Source organism: Cynocephalus volans, chromosome 6 (genome assembly GCF_027409185.1).
Source record: "Cynocephalus volans isolate mCynVol1 chromosome 6, mCynVol1.pri, whole genome shotgun sequence".
Classification (NCBI taxonomy): Eukaryota; Metazoa; Chordata; class Mammalia; order Dermoptera; family Cynocephalidae; genus Cynocephalus; species Cynocephalus volans.
This window is the reverse complement of record NC_084465.1, coordinates 84,641,967-84,660,706: the sequence shown is the minus strand read 5'-3', so window position 1 is coordinate 84,660,706 and position 18,740 is coordinate 84,641,967. Positions and strand designations below refer to the sequence as shown.

At 39.4% G+C, this 18,740-nt stretch overlaps 1 protein-coding gene across 1 annotated transcript in view; it reads right to left on the bottom strand.

The window, feature by feature from the left end:
• The window catches only part of SP4 (Sp4 transcription factor), a 57,052-nt gene extending 41,206 nt beyond the window's left edge, over positions 1-15,846 (bottom strand). Inside the window, exons 1-3 of the mRNA XM_063099642.1 lie at positions 15,663-15,846; positions 15,129-15,253; positions 13,065-14,622 (exon numbers count right to left, since the gene is read on the bottom strand). Of these exons, the coding sequence (XP_062955712.1) occupies positions 13,065-14,622; positions 15,129-15,253; positions 15,663-15,669 (1,690 nt within the window). The 5' untranslated portion in view covers positions 15,670-15,846. The remainder of the gene's footprint in view (positions 1-13,064; positions 14,623-15,128; positions 15,254-15,662) is intronic.
• Positions 15,847-18,740: the final 2,894 nt, after the last annotated feature.

Here is an 18,740-nt window from a genome sequence, read left to right as displayed (position 1 = left end):
ATGCAATAAATGTCAGCCAAAACAAACAAAAAATAATGGTTAAAGAAGTATCTTTTCAGTTCTTGTTACATTCATGAGAGAAAGCTACATGATTTTTTTCCCCATTAGAACATAAGGGAAACGGGAGTTCAGTCCCATGTTATTCAACCTTATAAGGAACACATCGAGCTGCACAATAAAGATGCTGAGTATCTTCTGCTGACTGAATTCATGGATGCAGTCTGCCAGTGGGAGTCCATGAAACGGATGAACCTCTATTAAGGGGTTACTAAAACCACTGTACCTGCCATACCATGAAAATCAATATAGGTAGTTACATCCTACTAATGACTACAGAAAGTAAGAAAAATTATAGAAATAAAAATACAGTACGCTTTAAATTTATAAAACTATATTACTAAAATCACAAATACTTAATCAAATTTCCACTTCCACAAGCACACTGTCGAAGTCTGCAGTATGTATGACAAATATCTGTAAAATGTTTGTTTATTTCTCCTACATAAATCCATTTAATACTTATCATCATATTCATCTGGTCTTTTCCTCTTCCCTCTTCTCCTTCAACTCCCTCGTATAGATATCTTCAACTACACCCAAACAAGGATTTTCTACCCCCTCCCCCAACCCCAGACCAGGCACAGGTACCCACTTACCACAGCACAGATCAATATCTGGTTCCTATACTCCTGTGCAAAAGCAGCTCCGCTTCTGTGAACAAAAAGCTATGGTGATTTGACTCATTATTTACAGAACTGTACTAAACCCCTCTGGCTATTTTATGAAGAATCTACATAACTTCAAAGGGACAGAAATGACCTGGAAACTTAACACACCTTCAATTTCTCCTCAACACCCCCCTCACTGCTAAGATTTTCACCTGTAACTGTCTACCAAAACATATGAAGAAATCAGATATGAATTTCCTTTATTTTACTTTACTAATCAATTTCAAGATCATAAACTCTCTCATTCCTTTAAGTATGAATCTTGAATCTATTCCAAGGTTCTATCTACCCCATTCTATGAAATCAAAGTTTTCCACCTGTGTCCTTTCTCCTAGTTCAGTATCAGGATTATATGTACTGAGCAATGTTCATCAAGGTATGATGAATATCTCTGGGTTCTGTATCTATGGATTCAAACAACCACAGATTGAAAATATTTGAAAAAAATATTTTTGTTGTCATTATTTCCTAAACAATACAGCATAACAACTATTTACATGGCATTTACATTGTATTAGGAAGTATGAGTAATCTAGTGATGATTTAAAGCATACGGGAGGATGTGCATTGGTTATATGCAAATACTACGTCATTTTATATCAGGGACTTGAGCATCCTCAGAACTCTGGTATCTGTGGGAAGTCCTGAAACCAATCTCATGGTTACCAAGGAATGACTGTATGTAAGACACAGCCCTGTCTATGTGAGGTTTACAATTCATCTTTAATATATACTAGTATTCCTTGATCCAAGTCTGAATTTTGTAATGTTTACAGAATACTAATTGAATTTCCAAACTGTATGTCAAATCCAACATAACCTGAAATAGCCCTCCTCCTCCTTCTGACCTGGCAAACTTTTAGTTATCCTTTAAGTCCCAGCTCAGTTATCACCCTCTCCATGAAAACATTCCCCGAGCCCTACAAACAGATCTCCTCTTCGTGCTGGGCTTTTATAACACTTCATTCACAGCTTTTATAAAATGAATGACACATAATAATTTAATTAACTATATATACATCATATTCCATTGAGTCTAAGATGCAAGTGATCATAAAAAAGAAAAAATTCTGCTAATTAAACTATGACATGCCTTTGATTGTAAGGTGCATTTCAATTTCAAAGATATTAAAATGTAAAAAATATGTCCTAGAAGCAAAGAAATACAGTATATATCTCCTGCCACAGATAATGTACCCTGTGAGGGTGGAAAACCTGTCTCACTTCATCTTTAGTTTCTAAATGCCTATTACCATGCTTGATGCAAAGTAGAGGAAAAGAACAAACAAACCTCATGTTTTTACTTAATCCCTTGCTATTTCTTTCATGTCACCACTCTTTGTACTAAAGAGAAGTTCAACAACCTGTTTTTCATATTTAGCAACCATTTACTTCACTGACATAGACTTCCTAGACGCCATTGTGAATTCATGACTAAATTACTCCAGCAACATCCTTTTAACTCAGCTCCTGATTCCTAACTTTTCCACACTTTTACCTACAGAGAAACACTCTAATAAATATAATATGCCCTGCAAATATTTCCATTCAATTGCTTCTATCCACTGGATTCCAGTTTTCAAATTTATTTTTATTATTATTTTGGAAGAATCTCTTCTTCAAACAAAATGTTAGTAAACAGTTCAATAAACACACAACTTCTCTGGCTGAAGTGGGATGGCAAACCCTGAGCCACTCTGTGAGATGCTTATTCCTCTACGGAGCACACAGAAGAGAGACCACCACTCCCTGTGTTACCTATAAGCTTCCATATGAGGGCAGTATGCTTTTCCAATCTTTGGTTCTGGTCAAGCCCATTCCAAGCTCAGAAGCTTGACTCAAGACATCCTCTCTCTTCACCACTCCACCCCCAAAGTATCAAATGTCCAATTTCCAAACCAATCTTTGAGACATATCTCAAGTCGGATCTCCACCATAGAAAGACTTCCTTGTTTACTTCAATTCACTGATTGCACTTGTCTCTGAACTCTCACACTTATTTTCCATACCTCAGTACTAGCAAATGTAGCTGCCACGTAATAGTTTCATGTATGTAAGCTTTATCTCCCCAACATAAGCATCTTTTAAAGATAGTTAAGTACTTACAGAACTTTACAAAGGCTGAAGCACACCACACACATTTAGGTCTTACTACAATGAAATATGAAGGTACTTCAAAAAGTTTGTGGAAAGATTCGTATTATCTTTTAACTCAATTTTCAATGATTTTATGAAGTACCCTTGTACACTGCCTCTTTTTCAACTGTAGATACACCTCTCCCTATATCCTTGGTTGTACTTCACCACAGCTTTCTGATATTCCTCTTATACAAACTTCTTGTTTACTGCTGACATCAGTCAAGCTAGTATCCACACCTAAAATAGAGTTATTTTATTTTCTTTCCATTTTACTACTTCACATTCTTTTAGTGGGTGTCATTATGCTGAGATTTAACCAGGTTACCACCTTCCACATATAGTTTTCTTCATAATATTCAAAAACTCTTTATACATATTATCTTATCTGATCTTTACAACTCTATGAAATAAAGAGGGAAGGAATTAATATCACTATTTTACAAACAAAAAAAGAGATGAACCTCCAATTATAACATTTGCCCAGGGTGGAAGAGTTGGGGGGCGGCGGCGGGGCAGCATCCAAGCAAAACTATGTTTTAATTCATGGTCCTGGGTCCTAAGAAGTCTCTCATTAAATGTGTCTGCAGTATTAACAAACCTACTACTTGAACCACACCTGATCAAGCAGAGGTATTTCCTACTTCCCAAACTTCATTACCAACCCAGAGGAAAAGAGAATCTTCATATATTTGAATTATTACTTTTTCTATTCAAAAGGTTCTTAGGTCTTGAACATTTTTTTAAAAACACCTCTGTGCCATATATTTTGAGCCAAAAAGAAATACACAGTGGATTTGCTTACTCTGTATGGTATATTAACAAATATAAAGCTGTGAGTGCTTCCAGAGTTTGGACTCTATTGGGTTCCTAGATTTTCCGATTGTTCTCTAATTCTACTCAAGAAAATGTAATCACATTGTTCATACTAAAGTGACAGTATCAGAAACACAGCTATAGTTATAAAGCTACCAAGATAAAATATCTTAATTACAAATTCAGTAATGGGCATTTAAGTGAATGCTTAAAATACTAATGTTTTAGCATTCACCAAATAAAAGAGTAAACGACATTAAAAAATAGCACCTAAGAGCACAGTCTAAATCTAAAATTAACGAACAAATATGTTAATTTATGAGGTGAAGTATTACATTTGTTGCTCAACAGAATTCACCCTAATTATACTGTCTCTATAGGAAATGTCACCCTCAAACCTCCTTGCCTAGACCAAAATCTCTAAATACTTATTCAATCACGTAAGTTTAAGACTTATAAAGAACTGACCATATGCTCTACAGATGTACTCAGAAAAGGACTATACACTCAAATATTCATAATTTTAAATCATTCATAAATTTTAGAATTTGATGAAGACTCATAGTTTATCTAATCAAATTTTGTACACAGTACAGAAATTCTCCTACAGTCTACAGTATCTCTGACAGATGCACATCCAGACTTTAATGATGGGAAGATCAATATCTAACAAAACAAACCATTCTATTATCACACAGCTCTCGTCCGTGTATGTGTGTCTGTGTATACACATATATATATATTCTGTTTTCCCAGGGCCAAGCAAAACAGAACTGTTTCAGTTTCAAAAACAGTATTTCGTATATCTGAAGATAGATGTCACACTTTTTCTTGTTTTCTTTTAAAAATAAAAATCCCTACTCTTCAATTATTGCTATTATGAAATGTTTTCCACACTCTTCACCCTGGGAATCCTTCCTGAAATGTTTACCAGTTTGTCAATGTCCCTTTTAAAATGTGCCACCCAGTACTTTGCACAATATTGCAGAAGCAGTCTGACAAGCACCAAGTACAGAGCAGCTTTACTCTACTCTCAGTTCATATTAAGCCAATAGATACCAAATCATTTTCACAAGTCCCGCTACCACACCAGGTTTTTCAAGCTGTAGGTACAGGCTGAGTATCCCTTATCTGAAATGCTTGAAACCAAAGTGTTTCAAAACGCTGATTTTTTTGATTTTGGAATATTTGCAGAATACATACCAGCTGAGCATCCCTAATCCGAAAATCTGAAATGTGAAATGCTCCAATGAGCATTTCCTTTGGGAGTCATGTCAGTACTCGAAAAGTTTCAGATTTAGGGAAAGGGAAACTCTTCTACACTGTTGGTGGGACTGTAAATTAGCACAGTCATTATGGAAAACAGTATGGAGGTTTCTCAAACAACTACAGATAGAGCTACCATATGACCCAGCAATCCCATTACTGTGTGTATACCCAAAGAAATGGAAATCATCAGGCCGAAGGGATACCTGCACTCCCATGTTCATCACAGCTCTATTGACAATAGCCAAAATATAGAACCAACCTAAGTGTCCATCGATGGATGACTGGATAAAGAAAATGTGGTTTATATACACAGTGGAATACAACTCAGTATAAAAAAGAATGAAATTCTGCCATTTGCAGCAACATGGATGAGTCTGGAGAAAATTATGTTAAGTGAAATAAGCCAGACAAAGAAACAGAAATACCACATGTTCTCACTCATAACTGGCTGCTAGGAAGGAACCTAGGAAGGAAGCTAGGAAGAAGAAAGGAAGGAAGGAAGGAAGGAAAGGAGGGAGGGAGGGAGGGAGGGAAGGAGGGAGAAAGAAGACTACAACAGTATGCTGAACTTTCCGGAGGAGAGAACAATCCTAAAGATGCTAGAGATGAGAGGAGGGAGGGAGGGGGTTTGGGAAGTGACAGGTCGGTAAGTAAGTGCCATAAAGAAATATCACGATTTGTAAGAATGGATATGCGAACAACAAATAAAAAATAATAAATTTTAAAACGTTTAAGATTTTGGAGCATTTCCGATTTCAAATTTTCTGATTAGGGATGTTCAACCTATATATAATTTCCTCAACTTTAAGTACAGAATCTTACCTGTTATATTTATTTGGTAATTCTGGCCCAGCACTCCAGCCTATTAAGATCACTCTGAATCTGAATTCTACCTCCTATCAAATTATCACCAGCGTCTCTCAGCTTTGTCTCGTCTTTGAATTCAGTAAATAAGGCCATCCTTCAGCTCGGTATTTGAAAAAAATGTTAAACAGGACTGTATCAAGAATAGAACCTTATGCCATAATACCAGAGGCCTCTGTTGAAGTGGACAGTCAATTAACACTTTTCATACAACTGTGCAACAAGCTAAGAGCCTTTAAAAAAATTATGACTATGGATGCTAAAATAAAGATACATTGTGTTGACATTATTTACTTTGTATACTAATCTAGAAACCCTAAAGAAAAAATATATGAACCTAGTTTCTTAGTGAACCCATACTGGCTCCCAATGATACCTGAACTCTTTTTTAAATTCTCAGGGACCAACCACAATAATTCATTCAAGGCCTTTGTTAAGAATGCATTCCAAGCTTATTTGTCTGAAGTTTATGATGTTTTGAAAAATTGAAGTGTTTATTCATGCTTAATTTTCTGGTAGTTTTTCCATGCTGCACAATTTTTAAGTTACTGATACTAGCCTGAAACTAAACCTGAAAGTTCCTTCTGACCCTAGGACAGCATTCACGTATAGCACCTTGACTTCCAAATAACAGCTAAATGTCCTCCATCTCCTTACTTACCTTGAACAAATGGCTCCATTAGTTAGAGTGCTAGTCATTTCAGTTGGAACTGCATTTTTCTTGCAGTTAACAGAAGCAGGGTGGAGAAGCTCTGGCTTCGTTCAGTCTTCTTAATAGTACACAATTTTGCTCAAGCAATGAGTGTCTCCCTTGCTTTGATTTAAAGCCTTACAAGTTGTTTAAAGTAATTTTAAAAGCCTGTCTTTATTATAAGTTTCTGCTTTCCTGGCATTACTCTTAAAATGTCATGCTGCTTTTTGTTTTTATTCTTAATCCTATGCCCCTCCTTCTATCTTCCATGTACAGCATTTTAAAATCTGAGCTTAACATGGAAGTCTTCACACAGTCTCACTAGTTTCTATTCACCGCTTCTTTTGGTCATAATTGTCTGTCCGTGTCACAAAATGCTGAGAGTGAGAAGATACCCTAACTGCATAGTCAGTACTTCAATTTTCAAAGTCATGTACCCTTTAAAGGATTTAAGTGTAGCAGTCACTCCTTTTGTATGGGGAATATGTTCCAAGGCCCCTATAGAAACCACAGATAGTACCGAACCCTATGTTTTTTCTTATACATACATACTTATGATAAAGTTTAATTTATAAGTTAGGGACAGTAAGAGCTTAACAACAATAACTAATAAAAAGAACAATTATAATAACACAGTGTAAATAAAAGTTATATGAATGTGGTCTCTCTCTCAAAATATACTATACTCACCCTTCTTGTGATGATGTGAGATGATAAAATGCCTACGTGATGACACATAGTGAGTGACACAGGCATTGTGATATATCATTTAAAACTTATGAATTGGGCTGGCCAGTTAGCTCAGATGGTTATATCATGGTGCTGATAACATCAAGGTCCAGGGTTCTATCCCTGTACCAGCAGGCCACCAAAAAAAAAACAAAATTTATATTAGTTGTTTATTTCTACAATTTTCCATTTAGTATTTTCAGACTGTGGTTGACTGCGGGTAACTGAAACCACTGAATTTGAATCCACAGATAAAGGGGTACTACTGTATACATACATATCAGATACGAAAGGGGTGAAAAACAGCTTTTATATCTGTGGACTTATCCTTGTAACTTCTTATGTAGCATGAACAATAGCACTGAAATCAGAGATGACTTTAAATCATGGCTCTCCCACTTAATGGACAACAGATTTTCCTGAAGAAATTAAAGCTCAGTGAGGCTATCTGTCAAATGGATACAATACCTACCTTACAAGGATATTGTAGTGTTTAATGAGATAATATAAATATCTAGCCCAGCACCTGATACAATTTGGTAAACAATAAATGTTTGTTTCTTTCCTCCACAAGTTTCATTTTTAAAAAATCCATTTCTAACTATAGTTTGGGAAAAGATACTACAGTATCTCAATGGCCTGAGGATTTCCATACCTTACCTATATAGAATTTACTAATCTCTTTTGTTCTGAAATTGTTCTTTCAAGAAAGAAAAAAATAATGCCACTTAGGTTCCACCATTAAATTCAGTAACAAGGAGACCTTAGAGAACTGTGTTTTTCATCAATATTGTATTTAATATACAAGGGCTGACTATCCAGTGAAGACAGGGACATCCTATCTGGGAGGAGACAAACTCAAGCGGGAGTACTCTCCCTCTCTGAATCCTAAACTTGGGCTGCATTTACTCATTTACTAGCAAAAGATTTAAATAATAAGCCCTGAAATACAGTAGAAAGACAACTGGAGCAGAAGTCAAGATTCTAGCCCTCTCTTTGCCACAAAATACAAGAAAGTCATTCAACCTTTCTGGGCTTCAATTTCTTCATTTCCAAAATAGGGCTAAGAAATGAAGGTAGGAGGAAGAGGCTCAATTATTTTTAAGATATCTTAGTAACTTACAGTTTCATTAAGGCTTCTTCTCACCACACACATATCAGCAATTTGTGGTTCTACCCTTGCCACAATTTGTTCATTCACTAGGTAGCAAAATGCCAAGCTTTATGAACATCCAATCTTATCTCATACTGAGATCACAAGTATACAGAAGAGCACATATGAGTATGTGTGCCTTTTACTGTCAATCCTCAATGTGTCAACCCCAAGTATCGAATGTAGCACTGTGGAACCTCTGACCCATATTTCTTTCACTAATAACAGTAAAAACACAAAATGCCTTTATAAACAGAGAATCAAAAGGTTAAACTGCTGAGCCATAATCTCCAAGATCCTTTCCAACTAAAATTCTATCATTTTGTAAAACCTGTCATTTCTACAAGATCTATGCATAGTATCTTTCCCTATCTTCCTTTTTGATCAAGTTTCCTTTTCTATTTTCTTCTACCTGCTTTTATGCCTGCCCCAATACTCCTTAAGTGTTAATTGTCATGTATTCCCTGTCTTAGAATTTGAGATGATTAAAACTTTATTTTCCCTTGCACCTCTCTCTATCCTGAAATCCTTCTCAAAAGATACCCTTTCTAAAAACTGATGTGGTTAAACACTGAACACTTTTCATCTTTCATGAAAAAATCATCTAAAAGGTAAAACCAACTTGGTAGTTCAGAAACCTAGATCGTTTGTATTGGGTACAAGATGTAAAGTTCCTCACAATGAACTCCAATCTACAACAAACAGTATTAGGAGGTTTTAGAAAAATAAAATTATAGGAGTAAACCTGACTTCCATGAAAAAAGAAATGACCAAACACAGGAGTATATGTATACACACAGACATGTTATTTTAAGATGCCTATCTGGGAATCCAGATTAATAGAACAAATAGGGTAAAGGAAAACTTTATTTGTATTAAACTTCAAGCCAATTTTCTACATTTAGTAGCTCTGGAAAAAAAAGCTAGGTGCTAATTTCATAAGAGATTGATTCTACTGGATTAAATTAGGTTTTTAAGTTAAATAAATTTCAAATATTTTCTTTGGTTCCCATTTTTTCCTGGTTTAATACTATATCCCCAGGCTTCACACTTTAATTCCTTGGAGAAATAAAGGAATTAGGTAAGAAAGTCAAGTTCCTGAAGAGCCAGAAACATCTTTATCTGCAAGTTTGAACTTCCTTTCTGGGAGGACTAGCATAAAAATGTTACTTTCCACTAAAATTGACAGGGAAATAAACATTCATCAAGCAAAAGGCCTGCAAGTGTGATGTTACTATATGTGATGATTATAGCCCCAAATAACTCAAATTGCTGGCCACTGCAAATTAATCACAGATTTAGATACCAATGGTCCCTACAAACTTTAAGTTCTTTAAGGAAGTGTAACTACTGAAATTCACTTTATTTTGGGATTTTTGGCTACCAGAGGACATTGTGAAAACAGGTAGTTATTTCTGAGCAAAACACCTTCTACTCTTCCCACTTAGTTAAAATAAGGGAGGTTCTTAAGTCAGAAATACAACTTAGGGTTTCTGCATTTCCTTCAGTCAAAATCAAACTCAGAATCCCAATAGCTAAACAAACAAAAAAGAATGTGAAGGGTTGATGTATTTAGTTCCTACAACAATTCTAACTACATAATTAAATGCTAACTGTTCAGCCTGGAACTCAGGATTTTCAGCTAAGACCAAAGCACAGAAACATTACACTGAATACATTATCAACACTCTAGGTTGTCACTGACATGCTAATTTCATAAAGTATGATGCTCTCCAGCTTCAAGAACTGGTTTCATTTGATTTGCCTTGTAGTATTTTTTTTTTTTTAATTTCTCTGTCCCCATCAAAGAGTAAAATGTAGATGGATGGTAGAGAAGTTTTAGCCCTTTATCCCTGAGCTACCATTACATTCTGTCAAAGCTGACTAATAATTGTTTCAAGGCTTGGTAATACTTGTAAATATTTAGAGCAAATTTTTTTCACATAAATTAAATAATATCATTCTTCCAGGGAGGGGGAAACATGAAATTATCAAGGATGTACTTACAGGTGCATGGGGACACAAAGTAAAAGATTTGAACTCTCAGGGATTATTTATAAAAAGGATATACAGGCACTATTGCTCATCTACAATATAATCAAGTACCTGGTATGTATGTCCCACTCTTAATTTTTAAAAATGCAGTGCCAAAAAAATTAATAAAAACAGAACTATCTCATTAGCTTCATTAAAACCACTACAGGGCACTGCTACCAATTCCAAACTGCTATTTTCTCCATCACTTTCTATACCTTAATTCAAAAAGCATTTGCCAAGCACCTACTAAGCTAGGCAATGGGGTAAAATCTACAAATAACTAGGCCTAGATTAACTGCATTGACCTGTAGAAATCAGGATACATTTCTGGTCTTTGTAACACTGACAGTCTTTTTTGAATGATTGAACATATCTCTTCGAATATTAACTCTTCAACATCAACAAAATTTTAAATCTTTGGTTTCAGGCAAAAAAAAATCCAACTATGTAAACTTCAAATTTCTCATGCACTTAAGTGGAGCCCCCCAAATCATACAAACTCTTTAAGTAAAAAACTACCCCTAAAAATGAAGGAATAACCACACCTATTGGAAGTGTTCAGCACATAGTAGCCACCTCAGTGGAATAAAAACTAAAAAGTTGTTCTTGCCACCAAAATCCATTCTCTGAGATACATAAGAACTAGCTCAATACCCACCTGCTTCCATATTCTGCCTCTGGTTCATTGCTGATGACTATACCCTTAATTCTCAAACTTCAGTGAGTTTTAGAATCACCTGAAAAGGCTGCTAGAATGGCAAATCACTCGACTCCACACACCAAAAATTATAGTTCCAGAAGCTGGATCCTGTTTTTATATTGTTAACATTCAAATGAATGTGAGTTGGGTGGTCAGAACGTTGGCTTACCCTTACAATGGGTAAGGGAAAACCTCTGGATTGTAATAGATATCAATTAGAGAGCAAAAGAACTGACTATTTCTAACCTAAATTATAAATTACTCAATTCTCTTAATTAACCACAATTCACTAACTAATACATAATAGGAAAAATGAAATGTAAGTGAAATAATTTCTGTTTTAACAATGCAAACTGTCATTCGAGCCACCAAAACCAGACATTTTTTCTGAAATACTCGTTGTCAATGTTTAGAAAAAGAGTACGAACAAAGCAAGTTAAGGACTGTAATCCAGAAAAACACTTATATAACTGTGCTGTAATACTTTTAGGGGAAAATGTACCACACACAAAATACTGACTAAACTGCTGTCAATACGGGAGCCACTAGCCATTTGTAGCTACTTAAACTAAAATGAAATAAAATTTAAAATTCAATTTCTCAGTTGCACAAGCCACATTTTAACTGCTCAGTAGCCACACGTAGCTAGTGGATTGGATAGGACAGATAGAGAACACTTCCAACATCACAGAAAGTTCTATTGGACAGTAGCAGGTATCTAGAAAATAAAATGTCACCTCAGTTCTCCTGAATTAGAAGGCTCTAACTAGAAATTTCCAATTTTACATATATACATCTCCTTTAGGTATTAACTGTAAAAGAACCCTAGCATAATTTTTCTACAACTTGTTTCAAGAAAGATTGTTCCAAAGTGATAAGCTTATTTATTTGATTATCAAAATAGAAATATTTAACTACCAAGGCCTGAAAGCATCAAAGGCACTAAAACCACAACTAGGTTTCCACCAAATTAGAATCAATAAAAAGCGTTTAATTGCTAGAAAACAAAAGGTATTAGATATAATAAGATTGGTCCAAAAGAGATTAAACTACTTAATAGTAGTTTAATCTACTTTTCAGTACTTTAGAAGAATCTGTTTATATTCATAACAAGTAACTGTGTTTATAATTTATTTAAAAATAACCTTACCACAATTAATTCAAATTAGTGAAAAATTAATTCAAATTTTTAAGTGCTCTCCATTAACCTTACACTAAACATCTGTAAATAACATAACGACTGTAAGATTTACTTAAATATAATTTTATAAATGAAGGACTATTAATTCAAAATCCTAAGCAAATCCTGATTTTAGCAGAAAAGTAGACATAAAAGTTAATCAATTTGCAACCGAAAATTTTATCTCCTAACTGCATCAATATCTACTTTAAAACTACCCAGTGTAATAAAACATAAAAATATGGGTGACAAGATGCTGAAGCTTGAGAAATAATTTCCAATTTTAAAAAAGTTAGCCTTATTATACAGTAGAATTAAAACTTCAACAGACTCACAACTATATACCAATTCAGTTTAAACCTACTTTCCCTCAAAGGGGTAAACATCATTGTGACTAGGGTTGAGTTTGACTTAACCCTTCCTGAAAAGTTCAATTGTACTCATATATGATCTCTAAATTATACAAGGCAACTATGATTCTAATCAAAGTTTTCTTCCATGAAAGAATAATTTTTTATAACTGTTTAGCTAAAGAATTTAACACACAAAACCTAATACTAAAATCTGCAAAAGTGAACAGGTCACACCGATTACTACAGAGTTATGGTAGTTAGTATAATATTCCTGTTTATTTTTTATTCCTTTTGACTATCTGTTTACTTCAGAGATCATGTCAAATCTAAGAGTTAGCAAGGAAAAGCAATAATTGATTGTTACTTAAACTGTTCAAAAGACACTTAAAGAGAAAAAATGTTACTTACCTGCAACACTAGTGATTGTAACTGGAACTCCCTGCACTTGAACGCCTGCAGCACCCAGATTGGCAACACTCACTGTCTGAAGGTTAGGCACTGATGCAAGCTGAGCAGTATTCAAAGTTATTGGGGCACCGGCAACAGCCACAGGAGCAATCTGAGCAAGAGTTGTGCCACCACTTGAAGACACTGGGGTGATGGTTAATTGTTGGGATAACCCAGCATTCTGAACTTGCAAATTTGAAAGACTCTGAATATTCTGAACCTGTACAGTTTGCCAACTGATTTGCCCTGAAGGTGTTAAAGTTGGAGCCCTGATAAGCACCTGAGTCGGATTTACTGCTTGAAGTTGAACGTTCTGCAAAGGCTGCTGTTGGATGGTCTGAATTGTCTGCCCTGACTGGAGTTGAAACGACTGTGGTGGAATAGCCTGAATAATCTGTTGCTGAGGCTGTTGGATCTGGATCTGTTGTAAGATAGGTTGGCCTACTATCTGCACCTGCTGAAGAGAATTTGATTGATCCTGTGCATTCTGTATTCCATTAGGCTGAAGCTGACTGGAACTCTGAGCTTCAGACTCAGTAGCAGCAGGTGTTTGAGATTCTTCAATGGTGCGTTCAGAACTACTGGCTGATGTACTTGCATACTGGCCCGTATCTGCTGAGCTCACTAATGTGTCACTGCTTGTCAGAGATGTTGAAGCAGTGGTTGTGCAGGTAGTGGAGGAGGAAGGAGACTCCGGCATAGTACTGGCAGAAGCAGTGGTGGTGGTTGTAGGTGTGGAAACTAACTGATTCCCATTGGAAGTCCCACTATCAGTAGTAGTAGCAGGTTGGCCAACCTGTCCTGTCCCTCCACCAGCAGCTACGTTGTTGATCACTGGCAAAGCTAAAGTCACTCCTCCAATATTAATTGGCAGGGTTGTTACAACTTGAGCCTGAGTACCAGGAAGGGTCTGTAATTGCAGTGGTATTGAAACACCAGGTCTAATTTGGACTGGAACTGTCTGATTTGCCAGGTTTTGAGCAAGAATATTCCCAGAAGCTGTCCTGTTAGCAGCTGTGAGTATAGCTTGATTATTACCTGCAGAAATTAGCTGAATTTGACCCTGCAAATCCTGTAGAGATGAACTGCTAGTTGGATTGATTTGAATTTGCTGACCTTCCACTGTCTGAAGTTGTGGAATCACTTGGTACTGTACACTACCACTTGGATTTTGTACTTGTATGACTTGAAATTGGCCAGGGGTGGAAGAATTACCTGATTTCGTTTTTGTAGGAGATGCACTCCCGTTATTACTGCTGGAAGAACTAGATGAACTAGAAGCTGGTTGAGAAACGTTATTTTCTTTTGAAACAGGAGGAGTGGAGGCAACAAGTTGCCAAGCGTTTCCAGCAAGTTGTGTTGTTACCAGTTCTAGCTGTTGGGGTTGATTTTGAAGTTGCACCAATCCTTGACTTGGATCTATAATAATTTGTTGCTGTCCAGTTGCTTGATTTTCACCAGGAGTCCCTATTTTGCTGCAAGTAGCTGCCAGTAAAGCCAGAGGAGAGGGCTGAGAGTCCTACCCAAAATGGGATGGTAAAGGAAAGGGGGGGAAAAAAAGTGGGTGGATTTAGTGGAGGACAGTAGTTGGGAGGGGATTATTTATTTATTTATTTTGACAGCTCTACATGCCAGAACTTACTCAGGAAGCAGGAGAAATCAAAAAGAAATATGAACAAAAGAGAGTAAGAGCTATACGATTAAAGAAGCAGATCCTGTAATATAAAGTTTAAGTAAAATGAAATTTCTAACAAACTTTCCTAAAGTGTTATTTTCCTAAACTCAAATTGCCCTTGGGAAAATACACACCGTTTTCTTACAGTCTGAGTTCCGGATGTAATTTTAAACAACCTCATACCCTGAAATTTGTGACATCTTCATGAATTTACAATTTAAGTTTCTCACTCTCAGAAAGATGCTTTGGGTGGATAAACATTTTTATTTTCTTTACTCCTGGGCACTTAAGGGCATAACTCCCTCTCTCCCCTAACGTTTCGTGATGAATTTTTTTATGTTTTCTTTTACCTGGGAGCCTGAGGTTTTGGGTTTTTTATTGTTATTCTCTGGCTCAGAGGTTTTCCCTCCTTCTGTAGCCATCGCCGCTGCCGCTGCTGCCGCCGCCGCCTCCTCCTCCTCCTCCTTCTTCTGATCTGCAACAACCCCCCCCCCACACGACAACAGGTTATTAGGATTATTATTATTCGTCTTCCCCCACTCCTCTTCTCCCCCCTCCCCCCGAACATTAATCTCCATAAACCCGCGATCCACGCACACCGGCAGGGGGTGGGGGAGAAGGAGGGAAGGGAGGAGGGGGATATCACAAAACGTGGTTTGAAACCCGACCCATCGGCTCCAGAGCAACACCCAGAAGGAGGTTGTTCTCTTTCAGACATTAAGACAAAACACAACCCTCCTTCCCTCCCCCTGACTCCCTCCCTCCTTCTCCTCCTCCCCTTAAAGCATCTCAGCGGCCCCGGGGGAGGGGGAAGAACCGAGCAGGGTCTGGGGAGGGAGGGAGGGAGGCGGTGAAGGAGACCGAGGGGGGTGGAGAATACGTACCGTTCATCCCGCATTAACAGGACAAACCCTCAGACGGAGACACTGGGATAGAGGTGGGTGGGGGTGGGGGCGAGGCGGGAGGAGAGGCCGGTCCCGCCCGCCCGCGGTGGCTCGGAGGAGGCTGTAGCTGGCACAGGCTCTGCCTCTTTTTCCGCGAATGGCCGCCGCTGGGCTGTGGCGTAGCAGCTCCTCTCTCCGCCCGAGCCCGGCTGACTCGCCCTTGATTGACAGTGGCGGCGCGCGGCGCGGGCGGCGGCGCGGGCCGGGGGCGGGGCCAGGGCGGCGCGATCCCGGCCGACTCCCCACCCCCCTCGGCCTCTCTCCGCCGGAGCCGCCGACTCTCCACCCCTTCCCCCAGCGGATTGGCCGCCGACCTGCCGGGGGCCGGGGCGCTGGGGCCGCCTCCTCTCCACCCCCTTTCTCCGGGTTATTCTTTCAGCGGCTTTTCTTTTCCTCCCTTGGCTCCTCTCGCGCTCTTTCTCTCGGCGATCTAGCTCAAGCGCGCTGCCGGTAGGCCGTCCATACAGCCAAACTTGTTGTCTCAGGATATCCCGCCCCCTACTCATTTCCCAGCGCCCTCCACTCAAAAACGGGCTCCAACATCCCTTCGAGTTGCCACTAAAAAAAAAAAAGTAAGCCTATCGCCCAAGGCAGGCGAGAGGGGCGGACGCGGGGATGCGCGGGCCACCGACGACTGGGCGCGCCAGGTGATCTGCCCGCTGCCCCCGCGCAAGGAGCATGGCTTTCCCGAGGCTCATCCGGACCCGGGCGCCCTTTTTCCTTGGCTCGGTCTCCATTGGCTGAGACCGTGGTGACGCGCGCTGAGTGGTGGGAAAAAGGGGGCGGAGCGCTGCCGCAAAGGCTGTCGGCTCTTGTAGTTTCCAGCGGCCGCGGCCTCGAAGGCGCCGCCTCCCTCCCGCCCCCGACCGAGGCCCGGCTGCCAAGCGGAAAGCTGCCCGAGGGGGCGGTGGCGGCAGGGCGTGGCCGGAGCGGAGTGGGAGTTGAACTGAGCGAGGGGGAGGGGGAATGGGTGTTGTTTGCCTGGGCCTATCCGCCGCGCGGGGCTGCCCAAACCACCTCTGCCACCGCCTCCTCGGCTCCAAGCCGCTCCCCCCGGGGCGAGCTCACACCCGGAGCGCTCGGCGATTGAGCGGGCGGCGGCGTGGGGAGGCGGGGTTTTCTGTCCTCGGGGTTTGAATGAACCCGGCTTCTTGAAGCAGCGCCTTCGCCTTGCCTTTCTTTGCTCACCTTCCCCCATCGGGCCCCCTCTTCGAGTCCGATGCCTGTTTTCCCACAGAGTAGGAGCTTCCATTTTTATTTGTTGTCTCCTGGCTGCTGGTGCAGGGCAGTGAGCTGCTCTCTAGGGTTGCATCGTGTTTTGCCAAATACCCCGTGGGGCTGGCGGACTTCTCGCTCTTATGGGTCTCACAAGATTCCCTAGGCGAAGAAAAGCCCAGCTCCATGTGGGTCATCCCCGCTCATGGTTTAGCATAATTCTAGGCAGGTGGAATTCACATCTGGCTGCACAAAGCACATTACTGTCAAATGCACTTCCTCTAGCTTTCCTCCAAAGTCCTGAAGTTAGGATGATGCCATGGAATATAATCAGCTCCTAATTAAGTGTACCAAAGTGGAAGTGAATCTCTAATGTAAATATTGGCCTTGGGGACAAGGCACCCTTACACACCCAGGCTCAAAGCTCCCTTTCTACCTGGGCTCCACACCCAGCCTTGGGCGTTTTTGTCTCTTGCTTGAGGCCTGACATGTTGCAAGGGAGAGGAGGTCCCAGGTGCTGAACTTGATTGGCATTTCCTTTGCTTGTTAAAGTAATTGCAATATCGGCTGATGACAAAGCCGTGCAGCAAGGCAAGGCAATTCAAATAAAGAATTACATACTATCGTTTACCCCATTTTATAAAGCGAGCCTAAGACCCTTAAATAACCTGCTTTTCCTGCATCATGTACAATGTAGAAAGCTCAAAAGTGCTTGCATTTACAGATATACTGTTTATCCTCAACGTTGTGGTTTTTTCCCCTCCAATTCGCCATGATGAATGAAGACATTTTGCAGGCTCATGAATTGGGGCAGTCCTTGTAGTTGTCTTACCTTAGAAAACCTGCTTCAGGGAGGCGATGTCACTGACTCTGAATCATAGGTTAAAAAGTTACTTATCCATTCAGTATGGATCTACAAAGTGTCCTAAATATTCTGCATCCTGTAGATAAGTGGTTACACTGGTATCCATGAAACATAATTACAAACCCCACTTTTGGTCGTGAGCCAAAAGCTTCTAGTCCCTGGCTGTTATGGACTGAATGTTTGTGTCTCTTTCCATCCTCAGTTCATGTGTTGAAACTCTATCTTCCAGTGTGATGGTATTAGGAAGTAGGGTCTTTGGGAGATAATTAGGATTAGAGGAGGTCATGAATGTGGAGCTCTCTTGAATGGGATTAGTGATCTTAGAAAAGTCAGGAGAGAGCTTGATTCCCCTTGCTCTGCTCTCCACCTTGTGAAGATAAAACCAGAGGTCGGCAACCTGCACCTCGAAAAGGGCCCTCACCAGAACCTGACCTGCTGGCACCCTGATCTCAGACTTCCAACCTCTGCAACTGTGAGAAGTAAATTTCTGTTGTTTATAAGCCACCCTATTTATGGTATTTTGTTATAGCAGCCGCAGCTGATTAACTCACTGACTGAGCCATGAGACCTAGAAAGGTGACAAATTAATAACTTCTTAAGTATTGTCATTTTGTTATCCGTTTAATATAAGCAGGTTTTTAGCTAGATGAAATATTTCCAAGAGTATCACACCACCTTCCAAATTTAAGCTATGTACTACCTATACTGATTTACTTAATGTTTTTCTTTAAACCAATTTGCTCTCCTTTCTAATGTAATTAAGAAGAGAAGTTTACATCACTACTGTAAATGGAAAGCCAGTTTTGCTACAGAGGTACTCATTGATGAAGACTCTCTCTTTTGACCAAACTTTAGTCATGCTCCTCTGCGTCCTCTTTCTGACTAGGCCCCGACTTTAGGTTCTGTCCTTATCTAGTGGCTTTGCCCATTTAGTAATG